Consider the following 21,205-nt stretch of genomic DNA (forward strand, 5'->3'; position numbering starts at 1 on the left):
CATGCATATTATTTCATACATGTCACTCTTGATTCATTGCCCATCCGAGTACACCGCGGGAGGCATTCATATAGAGTCATATTTTGTTCTAGTATCGAGCTGTAATCATTGAGTTGGAAATAAATAAAAGTGTGATGATCATCATTCATAGAGCATTGTCCCAAAAAAAGGCCAAAAAAAGGGAGGCCCAAAAAAAAGAAATAAAAAGGGACAATGCTACTATCCTTTTTCCATACTTGTGCTTCAAAGTAGCACCATGATCTTTATGATAGAGAGTCTCTTGTTTTGTCACTTTCATATACTAGTGGGAATCTTTCATTATAGAACTAGGCTTGTATATTCTGAAAATGGGCTTCCTCAAATGCCCTAGGTCTTTGTGAGCAAGCAAGTTGGATGCACACCCACTTAGGTTCTTTTGTTGAGCTTTCATACATTTATAGCTCTAGTGCATCCGTTGCATGGCAATCCCTACTCCTTGCATTAACATCAATTGATGGGCATCTCCCTAGCCCGTTGATTAGCCGCGTCAATGTGAGACTTTCTCCTTTTTTGTCTTCTCACACAATCCCCATCATTATATTCTATTCCACCTATAGTGCTATGTCCATGGCTCACGCTCATGTATTGCGTGAAAGTTGAAAAAGTTTGAAAATTCTTAAGTATGAAACAATTGCTTGGCTGAAACCGGGGTTGTGCATGATTTGAATATTTTGTGTGACGAAGATGGAGCATGACCAAACTATATTATTTTGGAGGGATGAACTTTCTTTGGCCATGTTATTTTGAGAAGACATAATTGCTTAGTTAGTATGCTTGAAGTATTATTATTTCGGTTCAGTTTTCGGTTTATACCGAACACTGCTTAGGAGCTGGTGCTTCTACTGTCAGGACTGTACACCCCAGTGTTATACAGTATAACCCAGCGTCTTGTCGCATTGAGCTTTGCAAGCGATGTGAGACTAAACTCATATGCCGATGGCCGCTGTGCACTCCACCCAGTCAACATACGCACTAGTTGTTGTGTGGGCCTTGTAGTTAGTGGAGGGGCCAGGCCTATACACAGAGCTCTAGCTAGTCGCTAGCGGGCTTAGCATGCATGCATGCATGCATTAGGCCAAACACATGGGACAGAGCTGCGTGGCTGGACGCGCAAGATGTGTGCCTCCAAAACAATTAAAATATTTGGCCGCTCGTACGCTGCGTGGCCGGACGCGCGCACGCGGGAGCCTCGTTCGGTTTTCTTCTTCGGTTATCAGTTTAATACCAAACCGACCGATTTAAATTCGGTTATTGAATCTAAAAACCGAATTTAATTGTGGCAGTATAAAAAACTGAAAAATCAGTTTATTCGGTTTCGGTACCGGTTCGCATTCGGTTGGTCGGTTTTTACGCCCACCCCTACGCCGAGGCTTCGCCCGCCAGGGACTACCGGCGGCGGCGAGGGAAAGGGCGAGGGAGGGGGAGCCGGTGGCGGCGAGATTGGGGTCCGCCCGTGTCGCCCCTGGGGGACCACGGGGGCCGAGCGGGGTCAGACTGTCCGTGTTAGCCTTCAAAATACACATCTACCCATAGATTTTTCCATAGGCGGGTAAAATACATTTAATAGTACTAGAATTTTTTAGTAATACTACTAGATTATAAGGCTCAAGTAGTACAATACTGCCACTAGGTCCACAACCCAGCAATTCATTAGCAAGGACTTGGGTGACTCCGCGAGTCAAGTGGGTACCATGCGTGTGTGAACGTAGCAGCGAAACGCGGACGGGGTGAGGAGGGTGGGCTGGCGAGGCGGACGACGACGACCAACCCCGCGCACCCGCCCGCGCGCGGACCGGACCCGTACGGCCGTTGGAGTAAACCGGATTTGATAGCGGCCGATACGTCCGCCGCGGTGGCCGAGTAGGAGAGAGAAAACCAGCGGCCTCGTCGACGGGCTAGCCCACACGCACGCGACGCAGCCCCCCAGGGGGAGGAGAGAGAAAGAGAGAGAAAAAACCAGCACCACGTCGGTACAAAACGAGGCCAGCGGAGAGAGAGGGGCGAAGAAGCAGAGGCGGGGGAGAGAGAGAAGAGAAGAGACGAGGAAAGTGTTGGCGGTGTGCTCGCGCCATTCCATCCCATCCCCTCCCCGCGACCCGGCCCCGCCGGATCTCGCCGCCGTCGGCGCCGGCTCCCCCTGGGCGGCGCCGCAGCCGCGCCCCCGATCGGCGGCCGCGCCCCCGCCCATGGTCGTTGCGCAAGCGTGGGGGACTCGGAGCGCGTGAGTAGGCAGGCGCCACGTGCCACGGGGCGCGTGTACACTCGGCGGTGGCCATGGCGGACCTGGCTTCCACCTGCAAGGTAGGCACACACCCGCCCAACCCGCCCCGCTGCCAATTCGCCCCGATCTCCCCCGATTTCGCCAGGAATTCGATGCGCTCGGGGGAATTCGAGCCCGTGCCCCCCTCCTCCTCAATCGCTTTGACTACCTCTTAGACGCGACGACTGCGTTTGCGGTTGATGCGGAACTGCCGCTACTTCAGAGTCTAGTTTTGGTGTTAATAAGGAGGCAGTGGATTAGTTGGTGTCAGTAGCGTCTAGTGGCGGACGGCCATTACTGCTGTCTGGTGTTGGCGCAGGTGGGCGGGGGTTGAAGTTGAAGGTCGCTGCTGCGTGCCAATGCTCTGGCTGGGTGTTGTCGCAGGAGGGGGTTCAAGTTGGGGATTGCTGCTGCGCGCCAATGCTTCATATGGCATGTTTCTGTAATAATTTGGCTCCGTGTGTGTGTCTTGATGCATTAATAAAGTGTGTGTCTTCGAGTGGTTCTGCATTTTTCTCTATGCATTAATAAAGTGCCTGCGGTATAAAAGGAAGTATCTACCGATGGATTCAGCAGAGCCTTTAGCGTGTGCTTTTACTTGTTTGTACTCGATTGACTCGTCACACATGGGGTTAGTCCAGTGTCCACAGTCATATAGGAGTGAGTTTTCAGGAGTCCTTCGTGTTGGCCTAGTCTTAAAGTTAGACTCTCTTAACTGTTGACATGAGAAAATAGTTTGCTAGTTTGGATTAATGTATTTCATGACAATTGCATAAGTAGGATTAGTTGTACTAGTGGGTTGATATCTTAGTTTGGACCCATGACAATTACTTGAGCGAGATTAGCTGTTGTACTATGCTCAAATCCACACACAATCATCTCTCTGTTAAGTACTGAAACATGCTAGGCCTACAACGTTTTACTTAACTTTCCTAACTAATCCCCCCCCCCCCCCCCGAATTCAACTGGGGTGGGCCCCTTCATTCCCCTATTACCAATCATAATCCTCCACGTCAGCTTGCCTGTAAAAATTGTAAGTAACCTTTTGTAGATGTAGCATTACTCGTACCGAAATGCCCCCCAAGATTGGTAGTTTGGCTTTAGTGTTTAGTCTCTATGCATGTCTTGCCAAAAATGAGTTGTTTGTGCCACTTTAGCTTTGACCTTTTCCATTGTCCATCACAGGATAAACTGGCATACTTTCGAATAAAGGAACTCAAAGATATCTTGCATCAGTTAGGCCTACCAAAGCAAGGAAAGAAGCAGGTTGGCAAATGTTCTTGCTCTCTTGACTATTTCCTGCACTTTGTTTCGCCATCTCTGTGAAGTTTGTTTTCAATTATATGGTGATCACATGGTGTAACTTTTGCCGGGTGTTCATTATACTTCATAAAACAGAATCTTGTAATTCCTAAGGGCACTTGAGAGGTGAGACTGGGAGCATGTCCTCGTGAGCAGAACGATAATTGTAGACATTAAAAAGATACAAAACACACACAAATGTATATGCTGAAATATTTGATGCACACAATTTTATGCGAAAATATGTCCATTTACGTTCCTGAAAAATATACACATATAGTTGCTACATCACCTTTCATACATTGTATGTGTAGCAAAAATGGTATCACACGCACGCCTGAGAATTCCAAATTAAAAGCAGTTGATTCAAACTTTTTAAACCTCTCATAAGTACAGAATCCATACTCTGCAGAATATGTCCTTTGAATAATGCTATCAATTTTGTATTTTCATTATCTAATTCAGTTTCCTCATCTGGTCACAGGATCTTATTGACAGGGTATTGGCACTGTTATCAGATGAGCAAGGTATGCATGTCTGTTGTTTGTATTTCCGTTATCTGTATCTTCATTGATTGCATTTCACACTTTCACGGGATAGCCTTACATTTTAATTATGCTAAAGCGAAAGTTTCTTTTTCCACACTGCTGTTCATGTTAACCCCCCTTTCTTAGTTTCCATTTTGGTATTTGATTGCCAATTCTGCTTTTCGATCAGTAGACGGGCTAGTTAAACTACTCCTATTTGATGTTCTTATCTTTGTCTCAATGGCATACATTTCTTCATCTCGAATGTTGTAATGATTTATACTTTCCTGAACTACCTGCTAAGTTTTTGTTCTGTTATCCTGTTGCAGGTCAAAGGCATCATGGGTGGGGAAGAAAAAATTCGTTCACAAAGGAGGCAGTGGCAAAAATTATCGATGATATATACAGGTTCAATTATATTGTTTTATCAAATTATCTCTGTAGCAGAGTAGTGCAGATACTTGAGATAAAATTATTGGTGCTTCTTTTTGAGGTATTTATGCTTTCATTAGCAGGAAAATGCAAATCCAATCTGCTCCCGATCTAGCCACTAGGTCCCACACTGGATCAGATTTATTCCGGCCTAAAGATGAAGTCAACGACTCCTTCCAGCCACAGCCAGTGACTAAGGTCCGCTGCATTTGTGATAGCAAGTTGCTAAACGATAATATGATCCAGGTATTGTAGTTGTTTTCCTCTCTTGTTTTTCCCTTGAAAATATGACTATGACATGAAGCAAAGTTCTTATAGTCTGTCAACTTAATTCAGTTTTTTGTGCTGCCATCCCTTTTTGAGAATTTTACTGTGCCTTTTTTGCAGTGTGAGGATGATCGATGCCATGTGTGGCAACATATGAGTTGTGTGCTTGTTCCAGATAAGCCCACTGAGGGTGTTGGCCCTGAAGTTCCACCCCATTTCTACTGTGAATTATGCCGACTAAGTCGGGCAGACCCGTATGTCTTGCTTCTCCTGCTTGCTCTTTGTTTTTTTAGCTCAGTTTTTATCTGATATACACTTGTTATTTTATAGTGCATTTATGTTTCTTAATCATTATGTTTGTCACTAGAATTTAACAATGAATTCTAATTGGAACTTTGAAAGTGATTAGCTCGCTCCAGATAGCACCTTCCATAAATTAATTGGAATGCCTGTTGTGGTAAATAAATCTGATCACTTTCTTCTTTTGTGTCTGATCAACTATAAGTTAGTGTCCTGATACAAATGCTATTGAACCTGCCATTTCATTCCTCTGGAGAATGGAGTGCTTTTGGGAATGAAGTTACTCATGCATCAGGCCGTCTATATCTTTTCATTTATTATTTGAACTGCTATGCCCGTTCTATAACTGGTTAAGTTAAGGGTTCCTAGAATGTTTCCGTAAGTGTTTCCGTTCTATAACTGGTTAAGTTAAGGGTTCCTATTGCTGCTGGGCTTTAATGTACAGGGTGGTTTATTTCTTGTTGGACTTTCTTCTTTTGTGTCTGATCAACTATAAGTTAGTGTCCTGATACGAATACTATTGAACCTGCCATTTCATTCCTCTGGAGAATGGATACTTTTGGGAATGAAGTTATCCATGCATCAAGCTTTCTATATCTGTTCATTGATTATTTGAACTGCTATGCCACTGTTTAAGTCAGGGGTTCCTAGAATGTTTCCGTAAGTGTTGATTGGCTAAGTTCACGTTGTGCTTACTAAACACCAACTTATTGCTGCTGGGCTTTATGTACAGGGTGGTTTATTTCTTGTTAGCATGAAGTTCAAATGAGGTTTTGGCACAATTCAAGTTACTTGTTTTACACCCCAGGTTGTTTTGCACAAGTACATATTTGTGCTTTTACAAATAAATAAATAAATCAGAATCTCGAATGAGTTGTCCCCTGAAGGAGTAGCAAACTTTGTAAATGCAATTAGGGCATCCGAAGTCAGAATCTCTGAATAGCATTATAGAAGTTAACCTCCATATCATGCACTGTTTATGTTCAGTAGAAAGCATTTATTTAAGCTGAAGTCGGAATCTCGAATGAGAAGCCTCCATATCATGCACTTCCCCTGCTTTTCTGTGTAGACTGGAAAGTGGAATTTTCACTTGCTGAAGTTTCAGACTTCTACATTTGCAGGTTTTGGGTCACTACAGGGAATCCATTACCCCCTCTGAAATTCATGTCATCTGGTGTTGCAAATGATGGGTGAGTATAAGATGAAACCTTGTTACTAGTCACCAGTATGTATACCATTATACATGATGTTTCCCTTCCCTCTTTCTGAAAGAAAACAATTGGAAAGAGCTAAAAAGCACGGATACGGAGACATGGACATGGTGATATGCATACGGGGACATGGGATACGGCATTTTCCAAGAACAACCAATGGGGGATATGGCGAGCATATATACAATTTTTTTAAAATATGCCATATAATAGAGTTAAAACAAAATATTAACGAGAAACTGAGATGACATCAGAATACTGCCCCATTTGTTGTCTCCCTTTTCAAGTGTTCAGTGATTGAATTAAATTAATTGTTCCTCCAGACCTGTGTCATTGCGATTGCAACTTGCAAAATACATCAAAAGCTAGTATTAGAGACTGAAGAGGATGCAGGTGCAACTTTCTGAACATAAGCCCACACAGGATATTTCGGATCTACAAAACCAGGCTGCCCTTCACTCTCACCCACGTATGATAGGTTACAGGCGGTGGCGCTCCCAGATGCCATGCTACCTAACAGCAAGCAGCAACAAGAATCAACACTGAGCAACAGCACGAAGCCAAGAACAGAGTGGGGAAGAGGAGAGTGGCTGGGCTTGGGGGGATGGCAGCATGGGGAAGCAAGAAGCAAGAAGCACAAGAACAGCATGGGGAAGCAAGCAGCAGCAGCTCAACAGCAAAAAAATCGAACCACAAAGAGATAAATAGGTTGAGGTTGCCTGCTCGAGCGTGGTTGCCGTTGAGAGGAGCGCTGCTGTGCTTGGGGGAAATGGCTGCGGTCGTGTCAAGGCGGTGGCGGTTGCAGCAGCGTAGAGTCAAGGCGGCGGCGGCGTGGTTGCTGGAGGCTGGAGCAGCTTGTCCCTTTTGTGGCGCTCGTGTGTGCGTACCTGCCTACCTGGCAAAGTTTCTATCGGGCCGTTACTAGGCTCCCAAGTCCCACCGCGTCCACAGCGTATCCCTATTTATTTTAATTTGGAAAAGATGGGCTACATTCGGCTGTTTCTGCCTTGTCCATTCTTTGTTGGGAAATTCTCACCATATTTGATTCTACTTTCAGGACGTAATGCATGGTAGATTGTATTGCTTTGTTTATTTTCCCAGGGATGCCCGTTATGCTATTGTTACATGGTGAAGCACTATATTAATAGTATATGCTGGTTCATCCAACACAATTATATATATATTAGTGGGTTGCTCCAGTTGAAAGACAGGCCTAGCGCAGTGGTGAAGTACTCCCCACTTGTGCCAAGAGGTCCTGGGTTCGATGCAGCCTCCCTGCATTGCACCGTGAGGGGTAAGACTTGCCTTGTATAATCCTTCCCCAGACGACCCCACCTGGTGTGGGAGCTTCTAGCACTGGGTCTGTCCTTTTAGTCGGCTGCTCTAGTTCATAACCTTTTGACAGACATAAGACATTCCTCTTGAAGTCTTATTATTAAACTTGAATGTACTCTCAGTTTGTTTAATTCATAAGTTTAAAATGACAACTCATCTTTTCAAAGAAAAGGCTTAGTAAGCACGTAGCAGATATCTGTTCTGTTGATGTCAGAACTTAGTCTACATGTCTCTGAAAATACATTTAGGCCCCGTTTGTAACACGGTCGGAAAAATACGGGAATAGGAAAAGAAATCATGTGTTTGGAATGCAGGAATTGGTATATCACAGGAATCCTAATAGCTCAGTCAAACTACAGTCAAACACAGCTCTTAAGCCCCACACATGTCATTGAATCTTGCCTAATAGAGAATAATTTTCTGGTACAACTCACCGTGTAAGGTATAGCAAAATAACATCATGCAATCACCCTTTCTCCACCACATGCTCTTTCTTATCCCAACTTCATCTTCTCCATGCACGTTTCCTTCTTTTCTCTCTCTGCTAGTTTTTCTCGGCCACGCCTAGCTCCGGCCACTAGTTACCAGCTGCTCCTTACGGAAAAACATCGCCACCAATGTGTTCTACATGTTGCGGGGTTTCCATTTTTGTGCTTGCTTAAGCTTCTCCCCTGCCTCCCTGCCCGTTGATTTGCTTAGAGCTTTTCCTGTGTTTGCTGGTCATGGCGGGAGATCAAGCAGCTGCTGTAGCTGCAGCGCCTCAGTCTTATGCGACGAGAGGGAAAAAATGAGGTTGGACTGGGTGTTCAGAACCCTGTGAAATTCTTGTAGAAGTGAAGGAAATCGGTTCCTATCCCCATTTTTTGTAAGATATTCCTGCATTCCAAACGTCAGGAAAGGCGCTTTTCCTGTGTGAATAGTGTTTCTACTGTTTTCCCATGTTCCAAACGGGGCCTTGTATGCGGACAATTCTTCTTAAATGTTATTTTCTCTTGCAATGGTAATCTACTATATATTACTCAGGGTGGGTGATCGATAACTGCATAGTAGGGATGCAAGCGGGGCGGGCTAATGGACAATACCATAGTTCAGATATAGTGTTAATTTTAGGCAAGTAATGAGCAAATTATGAGCTTATTGATGAGTTCCGCCGGACGAAGCGGGATGCCGCTTGCACCCCTACTGCATATTGATGTGCTTGCATTGTCTGGTTTCTGATTTTTGTGTTACTTGTGATATAAACTTGTCCTTATTCCATCCTCACATTGTCACTTATCTGTAGAACAAGTGTACTGCAAACCGTGGAGAAAACCTTCCAACTTTCTCGAGCGGATAGGGAAACAGTTCAGAGATCAGAATATGATCTCCAGGTATGCTCTCCTGAAAAGCTAATTTTTGCATTCCTGAGTTCTGAGTGAACTCGTCCTCACTCTGCGAGCGTAGTTTACAACTTGGTAAACACCTGTCGTAGAGAAATTGGACAGTGACAACTTGATGTAGAATCTCGTACCTGAAGGCATGCACATATTGTGGTTGGAATAGATCTAGAATAGTTGGTGAAGACAAATGTCATAGCAGTACTTCAGTGACACTGCTTAATTCATGTTTTGCTTGATTAAAGAATGTAAAATGCTAGTAGGTGTTGTATAGGACATATATTTGAATGCCATTACAACTCGCTGAGGACGTGCATCCAAACCAAAGAGTTTTCTTAATTTTCTGGATTCATTCACTTTCTTCCTTTGCTTTTTACATAGATATGTACACAAGCATACATGGACCACTTAGGTTAAACTTCACAAACTCAACCGGATAGAAACTAACCAAATCAATCTAATCTCTAGCAACCGACAGCAACTACACCGAACAGTACTTTGAACAGTACACTTGAAGCTACAGTAGACGCGCCATAGTTCTCAGTTTGATTTAATATACCATGCTTTTTGGGCAAAGGAAATTAATATGACTTGATACCGCTATACCTTTGTTATTGAAGGCTTTGTTGTTGTTGTTGATAGCGCTATACTTTTGTTATTGAAGGCTTTGTTGTTGTTGTTGTTGATACCGCTATACCTTTACATACCCGAATTCTGAAAGTCTTCCTCGTTTTAAAATACTGCTATGTTACAACCCCATGACTAATCTGGAAGAATTGAGTATATGTCTAGGTTTTAAGGCACCTGGATTCTATCATCGAATTTACATTCACAGGAATGGTATATTATCCCATGTATTTGTTATCGAATCATGAAGGCAAACATCTGAGGATAAGTTATGTCCTTTATGTAGAGGGAGGGGGGGGGGGGGGGGGGAAGGGATATCAGTAATTTATAAGGTTCACTTGCCAACTTTTTTTTGCATTATTGGATAGTTCCATTTTTACCATATATAGATGCTATGCTAGTATCTTGTATATGCAGAGGAGTGATTCTCTCAGAAGTTTTTAGTTTGCAGATATACTCTGAGACCAGACTATATATGTTGGTCTGTAGTACTGTCTTATTAACCAGAGGATGTTTTATGTACAGGTTTGGTGCATTCTTATGAATGATAAAGTTCAGTTCAGGATGCAGTGGCCCCAATATGCAGAATTGGAAGTGAATGGTATTGTTGGCAATATATAACTAGGCTTGAGGAATATTTTGAAACGCGTATCAGTTCAATGTTTGCTTATATCCCAGACACTGCTCTAACATATGTGCTAAATCTGAGTTGTAGCCTTGTAGGTTGTGTTTTACATTGATCATTTTGGAATTAAGGATTATCAGTGTGAATGTCGTTTATCTTCTCCATTCATTCAGGTTTTGCTGTACGAGTAGTGACCAGACCTGGTTCTCAGTTGCTAGGCATAAATGGACGGGATGATGGGCCATTGGTGAGTTCATTCTTATTCTGTCCCTCTGCATGTTTATCCACTTACAGTTTCATCCTTGTCTCACATAAAAGGGTTAAACAAAAAGTGTTGCATTTGGACCAGCAAGCTTATGTAGGCCTGTGACCACAATTCTACTTGCAGCAACACTTAGTTAGGCTGCATGATAACCCCCCGCCCCACTCGAAGGGATGATCCTAAATGCCTGTAACCACCCCTCGGCAGTAACTCTGTGGATACCCACTAGTGCACTTGATGCTGCAATCAATGGGCATAACCCACAAATGATGGTCCAGCATGTCCATAGCATGCAGCTTACGCTTTTGGACTCACTTGGACTAAAAGAGTTAAACCTGGAACACTGCAGGTTTTATGTTCGGATCCAGCAAGCATTATATCCTAGCACAGTTGACTGCAAACTGCCAGCACAACTTCACTTGTGCAATTGTGCCACATTTGCCAACATGACCGGGTCTTATGATTTTACAAGCTGTGTTGAGGGCCATATCATCCATGGACCAATATTAGTTTTCGGTTATGTTCCGTCATGTTCATGATGAGTAGGCTTGTAACTGTTGACCTTACCTGAACATCCAAAATAGCTTGTTTAAAAGTGCAAATAGTTTTTGATCCAGCGTCACAGAAAGTACTACAATTGAATTTACATACATATATGAGTTAAGGGTGAACTGTAAGATGAAGAACTGTCTATACACTAATTAATAATGTTATGTCCCACACAAGAATTTAACTACATGGCCATGGCACTGTGAGGCATCACTTCCGCGAAAGACTTAATTAGCTTGGTGATATTGGTGTCAGGTAGACTTATCTTGCTACAGCCACTGTTGGATTTCATGAATCAACAACTGGAGTTGGATAGTCTAGGTACAAAACTGGCAGCATACCACATCCATTTTCATGTTGGGACCAATCAATTGTGGTATATGTTGTTGACAGATTGAGAACTTGTGCATGAAGAAACATTCTGTATTCAATCATTACATTAATACTGTTTGCTACATTTTTATTTTTATTCTTTACCCAAGTTCTTTTTGTCATGGCTTGAACTTGCCATCCTTGTATTTTGCAGATAACCACATGCAGTAGAGAAGGAACTAACAAGATCTGCTTACGAAGGGTTGATAATCGAACATTTTGCTTTGGAGTCCGAGTTGCTAGGAGGAGAAGTGTTCCTCAGGTTTTGACTTTACTTATCAATTTAGTTGAAATGATTGGTAGTAGGTGTTTCCTTTTCCTGTTCACTTATCTCTCAGTTGCCTTTCTCCATTTGACTGGATCATAGCCTCCTTTTAAGGAGAAACTTAGCTCGGTATCATCGCAAAGATGTACAAATTGAAAATGCCATCACATGTGAGGCAGACTAGTGAGCCATGGAGCCACATGTCAGTGACACATCGATGTTGTTTTCCAACTCGAGTTATCTTTGCGATGGTACGGAACACTTTGTGCCCCTTTATCTATATATATCCTGAAGAGGGACATGTGCACACCAACTGATTGTTATTGCCCACCATTCCTCCCTATATGTGTCTGGCTGGAATGTTCATCAATGATTAAGAACGACACATAATTTGAACTTTATTACAAGAAGGAAAATATGAAGTTCTGTAATTCGTCACAAGTCTGAACTACTCCCACAGTTTTTGTTTTTCGTTTGGCAATTTTTACTTTCAAAATCTTCTAGATGCTACTTTGACAGTTCTTGTTTTGAAATGACTTGTGACCACTGCTATTTGTTTTTTACTACTTCACGTTACCTGCAAATATAAGTTTAACAGTAACTGTTAAGAATTATTCTAAAATTGGACATTAACCAATTTCGATAGTTTTAAATGTGTTGATGATCAAACTTCGGAAAATTGGATGGCATGGACTCTGTTACAGAAACTCTGAACATCTGCCATTGCATCCTCCACCTGGAACAGATTTGACCACTAATTACTGCCAACATCTGCCACTGAAAAGTCTCATGTTATAAAATGAAACTGGCTGTAACTTTTCCAACTTGTGAGAGTGAATCTAATCCTGTATTCTCAGGATTACTTTTGCAAATTGTTACTTTGTCCAGTGAAAACAACTCTACCAAACTAAAATTTTCTGGTGTTTCTTGAACATTTTTCTTTTGATTTCAGCATCTTGTAGTGCTCCACGTTATTATTTTGAATAAGTTGTTCCATTACCTTCCCATTCCCATTTGAGACCACTTGATTTACCTTCTGACGTATTACATAATTTCTTGTTGCATTACCTTTCCGTTAACACTATCATTGGTATCCAGGTTTTAAATTTAGTTCCAAAGGAAGCTGAAGGTGAGTCTTTTGAGGATGCTCTTACTCGTGTTCGGCGCTGTCTCGGAGGTGGAGACACTGCAGAGAACGCTGATAGTGACAGTGATTTGGAAGTGGTTACTGAATCTGTTACAGTCAACCTTCGTTGCCCTGTGAGTTTTCGAGCGTGTAACTGTTATTGTTATTTTTGGCTGACTCAGCATATACTTGTCAGTCCTGTATGCTTGCCTCGTGGTTAGTAATTACACGCTGTCGGTTTGCTACATTCCTTGCTCGTTAGCTGAGTAGTTTTAGGCATATAGATATGGGTGTACTAATATGGCATCTTGCAGAAGCAAAAATATTTGTTTGTTATGTGTTTTGTTTGTCAATGTATGTTATGTCTACCTTTATAAGCTAAGGGTATATTTGGTTTGTATCCAAATCACCCTACCTGTTGTTTTGCCATGTGCTAAAATTCGTCCTTTGTCTTGGTGTTTCCAGTTTTCAACATGCCCATATGGCCATGCCCTTTGCCCACTTCCAATGCTTTTTCTTGTCAATCTTGGGCAACCAATATTTAAACCAAATATTTCTCGTGGCTTATGCAAGATTTGGAACCAATCTAACAGTTCTAATATATATTTTCAGAATAGTGGATCCAGAATGAAGACTGCTGGAAGGTTCAAGCCTTGCGTTCACATGGGTTGTTTTGATCTCGACACCTTCGTGGAACTGAATCAGCGGTCCCGCAAGGTTAGATTTTGCGCTTATATGTGTACATCAACACTTGTGCATGTGCATCCAGGAAGTCTAAGTAAATATAGAATGATGTTCGTCCATGTTTAGTGATTTTCTGCAAGGTGGCAGCCCATATTGTGGCATAAATTTGGTTTGGTATGTCTTATATAGTTTCTCTGATTGCTCTCTTTTTGCATTCTGCAGTGGCAGTGTCCAATATGTTTAAAGAACTACTCTCTTGAGAATTTGATGATTGATCCTTACTTCAATCGGATTACTTCTCTGGTAGGTCTTCATCATACCTTTGGTTTTTGTTGTTGCGTGATTTGGTTGCTTTTGTTTATTCTTTTTTCTTTATGATGCAGTTGCGTGATTGTAGTGAAGATGTCAATGAGATTGATATTAAGCCAGATGGATCTTGGCGTATAAAGGGTGATGTACCAACTAGGGAATTATCTCAGTGGCATATGCCTGATGGCACGCTCTGTATCTCAAAGGAAGATAACAAACCTGGTGTTGAGAATTTTAATGAACTCAAGATAGAAGGTAGTTCTGATGGCCATAAGAGTTTAAAAATTGGAATCAAAAGAAAAAATGGAATCTGGGAAGTTAGTAACAAAGCAGATGACAAGAAGCCTTCTGTTGTAGGAAATATCACCCAGAACAATATTACTTTCCGAACTCCAAACACTTTCCCTATGAGCAGTAGTCCCACTGGGAGTTATAGAGATGGGGAAGACACAAGTGTGAACCAGGAGGGCAGTATGCATATTGATTTATCATTGAACAATGGTCATGAGTTTGAAAGTTTTCCTCTCAATTTCGGCCAAACATATAACACAGAGGATACATCACAGCAACAACTTAGTGCTGGAGATGTCATTGTTCTTAGTGATTCTGATGAAGAGAATGACACAGTTGTTTGCCCACCAACGGTCTACAACAATACTACTGTAAATGACGGTGGTTTTCCTTTTGCCACTAGTGGTGCTGGATTTACTGGAAGATACCAGGAAGATGCTGGCGTCGGTACTAGTGGACTTGGTTTATTAAGCAACAATGCTGATGATTTTGAGATGACTAATTGGCAAATGCCCTATTCCCAACCGGAGCAAGGCTACCAGTTTTTCGGGGATGGCACCGCCGATACTTATGTTGGTTCGCACAATTCCTTTAGCATTACACCAAACGACTATTCCCTTGATTGTAATGTTGGCATAGAGGAGGCTTCTGTAGCTCATGACCTTCCAGTTTACCGCAGTAATAATGAAATGCATGGAAGTTTGGTTGATAACCCATTGGCTTTCGGTGGTGATGATCCTTCTTTGCAAATTTTTCTTCCAAGTCAGCCTTCTTCTGCTCCCCTTCAGGAAGAACCAAGTGAGCGTGTAAATGCATCAAATGGGGTTCAGTCTGATGATTGGATCTCTCTTACGCTCGCAGCCGGTGGAGGTGGTAATGAAGAGCCTGCAGTTGCTAATGGTTTAAATTTGCAAGAACAAATACGGTCAAATGAGACAGGAGTGGAACCATTAACTGATGCTGGTTTGTCTCCCTTTTATGCATTCAGTTTTCCTTTCTTGTATGCTCCATTTCAGCAGTTGAAGAGCATATAGCTTTTTTAGTGGAACTGCAAATAAGAAAACTACTAAGTGGTTACTTAAAGCTGATCTTTCAAGTAAATCACGCCTTAGAAACAGCTGTCCTTTTGTCCCACTTTCTTATTTGTCCTTAAGATTTGCCAAAAGTTCCCAAAGGGAAAATAAAGTAATCCTACTTTCTTAAGAAAGGGTTTATGTTTCTACTAGTCTAGTTATGGTTAACTGTAAGCTGAAAATTGCAATCGTTCCCCCAAATTTCTCCTAGTTTCGAAGTTATGTTATCCTACACCCCCCCAAATAGTAGGAAAAAGTGATCTGCAGTGTTCATCCGATAGGAAAATATCAGTTGGATGTTGATCAGGGTTGTAAAGAAACAAGTTTCACTCCATTTAAACCTTTTGTATCATGAATTGAACTGGATTTTGAGATTTTTAATCTTCCGACCTTTTTCCTGCTAATATTTGTTGCTCTGTGTACCCACCTGTATCATCTTGTATTTATCAGCAGATTAATTCGATTGTTTAAATTCCCTTGTGGTACTGGCATAATTATTTTCCCCTAATTTTGCAGCTTCTGTCCTTCCAAGCACAAACAATGACAGAGATGACGGAGCTAATTTAAATCCAAGAAGGATTGAGAATATATTTTCTCATCCTCGCCAGCCTCGGTCTCGGTCGGTCAGGCCTCGACTTTGTTTATCAATAGATTCTGACTCTGAGTAGATTGGACATTTAAATGGGATAGTTGAGTTTGCATTAATTTGGCAAGGCTGCCTTCCAGAAATCCTGATTTTTACCGAGGTTATCAGGTTCTTCTGGTTGATGTAAAGAGAAACACAAACATAGATGCTGTGTTGCCTCACCTGGTCGACAAACTACAAGTGTTCCATGGGGATCTGCACAGAGGACTCTGATGGTGAGCTTAACGAATCAATCATCTATTTCTGCAGTGTCCAACTTCTTTCGACAGGCAATCCTTGCACTTTGTTTTTGTGGGATTCAAGTGGTTACTTTGTAACTAGGCATGTTTTTAGAAGAAAAAAACATGGCATAGAAGATATTTCTGCATCTCTGACTTAAGAATGGCATGCAATGTAATGCAAATAGAAAGCAGAAGTTCCAAAGTAAAGCATGATAAGTAGAATCAAAGTCTGGTGCCAATTCTTGTTAGTTCCAAAGTAAAGCATGATAAGTAGAAGAAAAGTCTGCTGCCAATTCTTGTTAGTTGTGCAAAATGAAGCAGATAAATATGCTCTTCTAAAGATTCTTTATGCTTCAGTTTGCTTCTGAACTTCCATTAGTTAGCCTGTTAGGTTTTATTCCCTTCCTTTTAAAAATTTAGTTGCTAGATTGGCTAGCGGAAGACATAGCCAGTTTTTTTAAATCTTGGATTGTCTAAGAAAGTTAATATTTGACCGAGTGGCAAACTGTATACAGTTTTGTGACAGATGCTTCATCATCATCTAAGCTGTATAATTTGTGGGCAGTAATTCAAATCTCAAATAAGCAGTAACTAATCTGATCACATATAAGCAGCATGATTTGATCACAAGAACCTCTTTTCTTTGTTATGCTAATGTATTGTTGAGGATCTACTGGTGAAGCCATAGGGTAAAATAGCACCGGAATTCATGAAGTTTTTAAAACTAAATCATTTACCATGACATAAATTATTTAACACCGAGTTCATCCATATATTTATTTACCTACCTGTTCATGTAATTATCAGAGATCACTTATGTATTTCTATTCCTGCTAGGTTGGTATAGAAAATTCTGACTGGGGATCAAGGATAATGTTGCTACTGGAGCAGTTTGTACATTTTTTGACCTTCTTTACTGGACATAAGGGAATAGGGAGGCCACCCTGGATGCAAGTCTATACATGTGGATGTTTGTGTGTACCATCATTGTATTTAGGGTTTGAGGCGCTAATTTAGATGTTCGTTACCTTGATGTTCGATGGAGAATAAATTATTATTTCTGAAGTGGCGGTCAATAAACAGAGCCCTTCAGTGTTACTTGTTGCTGTTGATTTATCTGTGCTTTGCCAAGCATGAGAAGTGCCTGCCAGGTGTTGTATTTTCTTCGGAGTTCTCATGCCGGCATAACCTCAGTTGTTGCATGCAGGCTTGAGCGGGTTGATTATCTCATGCCAACAGGGCAACCGAGGCCTCTAATGGTAAGCAAGATCATTTCTATCTCAGTACTGGTGTCACAGGAGCAGGCCTGTGCATTAACCAGTTTGCATTGTCAAAAATAGAAACCTGCCTGTTGTGATATCCTAGAGAGTTCTGCTGCCAAATTTTGCAGTACTACATTGTGGTTTTGTGCATATACTTGCGTCGACTCATCACCTATGGTAAGTTGTAAATCGGTCTTGTCTAAGCAGTGCTTGCTCCTGTCATCGGACCATCATGATGGGCGGTACATGCATTGCCAGAATTTGGGTGCCCTCCTTGCCTTGTGATGTATGGAGAATTGGAGATCGGTGCTGATGCACAACTATCGCCCCCACTAACGTTGTAACGACAGGCGTCAGTACGGACTTGCACCGTGGGTACTTGCCATGAGCGTAGATGGTAAAAAATCCACATGGTAAAACAACAATATGACAACAGGACAGAGATAAGAGGCGAAGGCAAGTCTAGTAATGCAAGTGGATCACTGCGCATGATCCTACAACTACTGCTGTGCTGCAGCTCTCCCATGGGATGGTTCTGTGCTGATTGTTGGGAGCATCAGCAGTTGGTGCTGGGTGGTGTTGGTTTGGGGCAAAGCCGCTGTTTCCATAGAAAACTCGATCGCCATGAGCAGCACTTGTCTTGTAGATCTCGAGATGACAGCCACGAGACTTGCCGCCTCTCGTGCCGCCACATTGGAGCACACTAGTACGATACAGAATAATCTAAAACAAAAGGTGAACTATTTATGCCATCTCATACATACACACCCACTGATCTGCAGTGTCTGCAGGTCAACTAGTGCGCCCTCCCACGCACGTGTGCACGACGCACGGTCGGTCGCTCCGCTGCACTATGAGTGTTTAGTCGGTTCTCACGCCATGTTTCCAAGTCAAACCTCATCAATTCCTCTGATCCAGCTAATTTTTTTCCCCGCCGATCCTCTTTTTTTTCCTATACCGTGGTTGGTTCAGAGCACTGGCTTCTCGTGTAAATGTAGTGTAACGTAAGGTGGCTTGGATTGGATCAGAAGCGTCGCGGTCACGGATTCTTTCGCCCTGCAACTACGAGGAGCTCGCTGTAGCTCTCACGAGAACGAGATGGCTGCTGCAAACAGGGGCGCGAGAGTGATCGCTGCCCGGAATCTCCTTCGCACAGGGACCTGTTATTTCTGCAGCCCAAACATGGGCACGGTTACTCCTAGCTAGTACTAGTAGTACATCTGCTGCCGGAGTGGGTGGGGTAAAAAGTTGGGAGGCACAGTTGAGTGAAGCAGGTGTGCAAGTTGTGTTTAATGTTTTCCAAGGACAAAGCTCATTCATGGCACTGTTAAATCTACAACGTACTTAACAGTATACTTTCTGTATACTGGTACATGTACTATGCCAGATTATTGGGTATAGTACTGGTACTGGCACAGTCGCACTAGAGATGGTTGGATTAACAGACGCATCGTGGCTACACCAGTGGTAGATAAACAAGCAGTAGTGGCAGTGCTAGTGGCAGCAGGAGAAGATTTACAGCGTGACTAGGTACGTAAATCTTTTTACAGGGCATGGATGGACGGAGAATGGGGGAATTACAGCTTTACCGTGCTAGATTTAATCGACAGCGACAGCAACAAAAGGAAAATACTACTAGTATACGGGAGACAGCTAGGGGTCCCCACCTACTCACTCAGTGACCGGTCAAAGCCACCGGAGCGGCGGCCGCCGGCGACATCTGCGGCGCGTGCCTCCGCCGGCCGCTGCTCCCGCCGTTGGCCCAGAAGCAGCCGGACGGCGCCCCCTCGGCCCCCGCACCGGCCGCCATCTTCGCCGCCGCGGTCGTCGCCGGCTCTGACTTGCACCTCTGCAGCACCAGCGGCCGCGCCGACGAGCACCTCATCTCTTCCGCTTCGTCGTCGTCGGCTTCGTGCTTTTGTTCGAGCATCTTTTCCTCGTCTTCCTGCGTGGATACTGCCATTTTTTGCCGCTTCTCGTCGTTGCCTTCCACCGCCACCATGTCCGGCTTGCGGGGAGATGGCGACGCCCGTGGTGACTGCAACATGTCCAGCTTGCGACGGGAGGGAGACGCCCAAGGTGACAGCATGTCCGGCTTGCGTGGAGACGGAGACGCCCAAGGTGATAGCATGTCCGGCTTGCGTGGAGACGGAGACGCCCAAGGTGATAGCATCTCCGGCTTGCGCGGGGAGGGCGACGCCCGTGGTGGTGTCGCGGCGATCGACTCCACCGCGTAATCGGCCGCTTCCTGGACCGGCGACGGCGCGGCGCCGGCGGCGAACCTGGAGGTGAGCGGGGACGAGCGGTTCTGCGGCGCGGAGCGGCAGCGCATGAGGAGCAGAGCGTTCTTGGGCGGCGTGGTGGTCCCTGACGACACGAGCTCCGCCGCCTCCCCCTCCTCGCACCCTTCCTCCTCCGTGCCACCGCTGTCGGTCCCCGGCTCGTCCGCCTTCTCGTCTCTCTCCACCGAGCCGAAGGCCCCCACCGACTTGTCGTCCTCCTCCCCCTCCTCCTCGGCGCGGTCGCTGGCCGGATCCGGCGGCTTGGGCGCGGCGGCGACGGCCACGTCCCTGCTGCTGAACACCCACGGCGACCGGCGGGTCCGCTCCGCCTCCGGCGCAGGCCCCTTGCGCCGGCGCGTCCGGTCGAAGTCGAACAGCCCGCCGCAGAGGAACGCCTTCTTGAGGCACCGGCAGTAGCCCCTGGCCTTCTCCTCCTTGGCCGGCGGTAGCGGCGGCGCCGGGGGCCCCTTCTTGTTGCCCTTCTTCCCCTTGCGCATCCGCACCTGGCCAATGCAGGTGACCTTGGGCGACGAGGGCTCCCCGTCCGCCGCCGCCGCCGCGCGGCTCCGGCCCCGGGACACGAACATGGGCGACGTGGCCGGCGCGCGGCGCGACCGCGCCCCGCGCCGGCTCTTGCTGAGCAGCAGCCGCGCCAGCCCCGGCGGCGCCGGCAGCTGCTGCTGCTGCGGCGGCTTCTCCGCGCGCCCCGGGCTCGCCGCCGGCTGCTTCATCCCGCCGCACGGAGAGGTAGCTAGCGAGCGGAGGATGGGACTAGCAGCTAGCGTCCAGTGGCTTGCCGCTCTCGGCTCCCCTGTCGTCGGTTTTGTTGGTGTGCCGAAGCGGTGGAGCAGTTACAGATGGGCCATTGGTTAGCGGTGGCGCGGGCCATTAGTCCACCCACTAACTATGATTAGTATAGTACCAATGCAAATATTACAGATTAGGGAGGGTCTCTGGTTAACCCGGTTCTCCATGTCTTAGGATTCTCTGGCCCTGTGACCGTGAATGTGCCTTACGTGCCAAGATTCCGGCTCACACATTTTCATTTCTTTTCCTGTGCAAATGTCTCCATTGAGTAGCAGTGGAGTTTGTTGCAAGGCACCAAAGTGGCAAACAAGTCGAAACTACATTTACATGTGAATGCAACAAGCCAACAATGACATACAGTACTATTTTTACCCCAAGGAAATTACTCCCTCTGTCTCATAATGTATGAGTCAAAAACGCCTTACATCATGGGACGGATGGAGTATTTGCTTAATAACAACACAGTCTCGTCGTAGTACTCCTATATATTTTTCAATATTTTTTAGGGGCATATATGTTTGAAATGAAAACCTGCAGTGTTTTCTCAAAAATAAAAACCAGCAGCGGTACATGATCTAGGGTGATGTGGGCATTTATTACAGTTTCGTGGGCTTGTCCCCCGGCGTGATGTGGGGCCCACCGTCGACCCGCCTCCGACCTCTCCTCTCTTCCCCTCTCCTCTCCTGTCGTGGAGGGACGAAGGAAGGGTCAGGTTGGAGGAAGAGTGCGGTGCACCCTGCCCTGCTGCGGCCGCG

At 44.6% G+C, this 21,205-nt stretch overlaps 2 protein-coding genes across 3 annotated transcripts; one reads left to right on the forward strand and one right to left on the reverse strand.

Moving 5' to 3' along the window:
- The first annotated feature begins 1,885 nt into the window (after positions 1-1,885).
- Positions 1,886-17,233, forward strand: LOC109732877 (E3 SUMO-protein ligase SIZ1). Of its 2 annotated transcripts, none has more exons than XM_020292078.4 (17): positions 1,886-2,340; positions 3,485-3,565; positions 4,086-4,128; positions 4,458-4,536; positions 4,644-4,806; positions 4,948-5,081; positions 6,249-6,317; positions 8,956-9,043; positions 10,202-10,277; positions 10,475-10,548; positions 11,639-11,746; positions 12,848-13,009; positions 13,488-13,592; positions 13,782-13,862; positions 13,943-15,122; positions 15,749-16,093; positions 16,937-17,233. In XM_020292078.4, the coding sequence occupies exons 1-16, from the start codon at positions 2,314-2,316 to the stop codon at positions 15,898-15,900; spliced, it is 2,622 nt and encodes an 873-aa protein (XP_020147667.1). In that variant the 5' UTR covers positions 1,886-2,313; the 3' UTR covers positions 15,901-16,093; positions 16,937-17,233. The 2 variants fall into 2 exon arrangements, with proteins under 2 accessions (XP_020147667.1, XP_020147666.1); XM_020292077.4 differs by having other exon boundaries at positions 1,929-2,340; positions 4,641-4,806.
- A 1,596-nt stretch (positions 17,234-18,829) lies between these two features.
- On the reverse strand, positions 18,830-20,461 carry LOC109732875 (uncharacterized). The gene has a single exon (XM_020292075.4). The coding sequence runs from the start codon at positions 20,372-20,374 to the stop codon at positions 19,037-19,039; it is 1,338 nt and encodes a 445-aa protein (XP_020147664.1). The 5' UTR covers positions 20,375-20,461; the 3' UTR covers positions 18,830-19,036.
- Between the last annotated feature and the right edge of the window lie 744 nt (positions 20,462-21,205).

This window comes from Aegilops tauschii, chromosome 1, assembly GCF_002575655.3.
Source record: "Aegilops tauschii subsp. strangulata cultivar AL8/78 chromosome 1, Aet v6.0, whole genome shotgun sequence".
Lineage (NCBI taxonomy): Eukaryota > Viridiplantae > Streptophyta > Magnoliopsida > Poales > Poaceae > Aegilops > Aegilops tauschii.

Bases quoted from the DNA above. Each gene is read 5' to 3' on its own strand.
- LOC109732875 (XM_020292075.4), bottom strand. From the start codon at position 20,374: ATGAAGCAGCCGGCGGCGAGCCCGGGGCGCGCGGAGAAGCCGCCGCAG.
- LOC109732877 (XM_020292077.4), top strand. From the start codon at position 2,314: ATGGCGGACCTGGCTTCCACCTGCAAG. The intron at 9,044-10,201 runs GTATGCTCTCCT...TTTTATGTACAG, and splicing joins GATCAGAATATGATCTCCAG to GTTTGGTGCATTCTTATGAA. The intron at 13,010-13,487 runs GTGAGTTTTCGA...ATATATTTTCAG, and splicing joins CAGTCAACCTTCGTTGCCCT to AATAGTGGATCCAGAATGAA.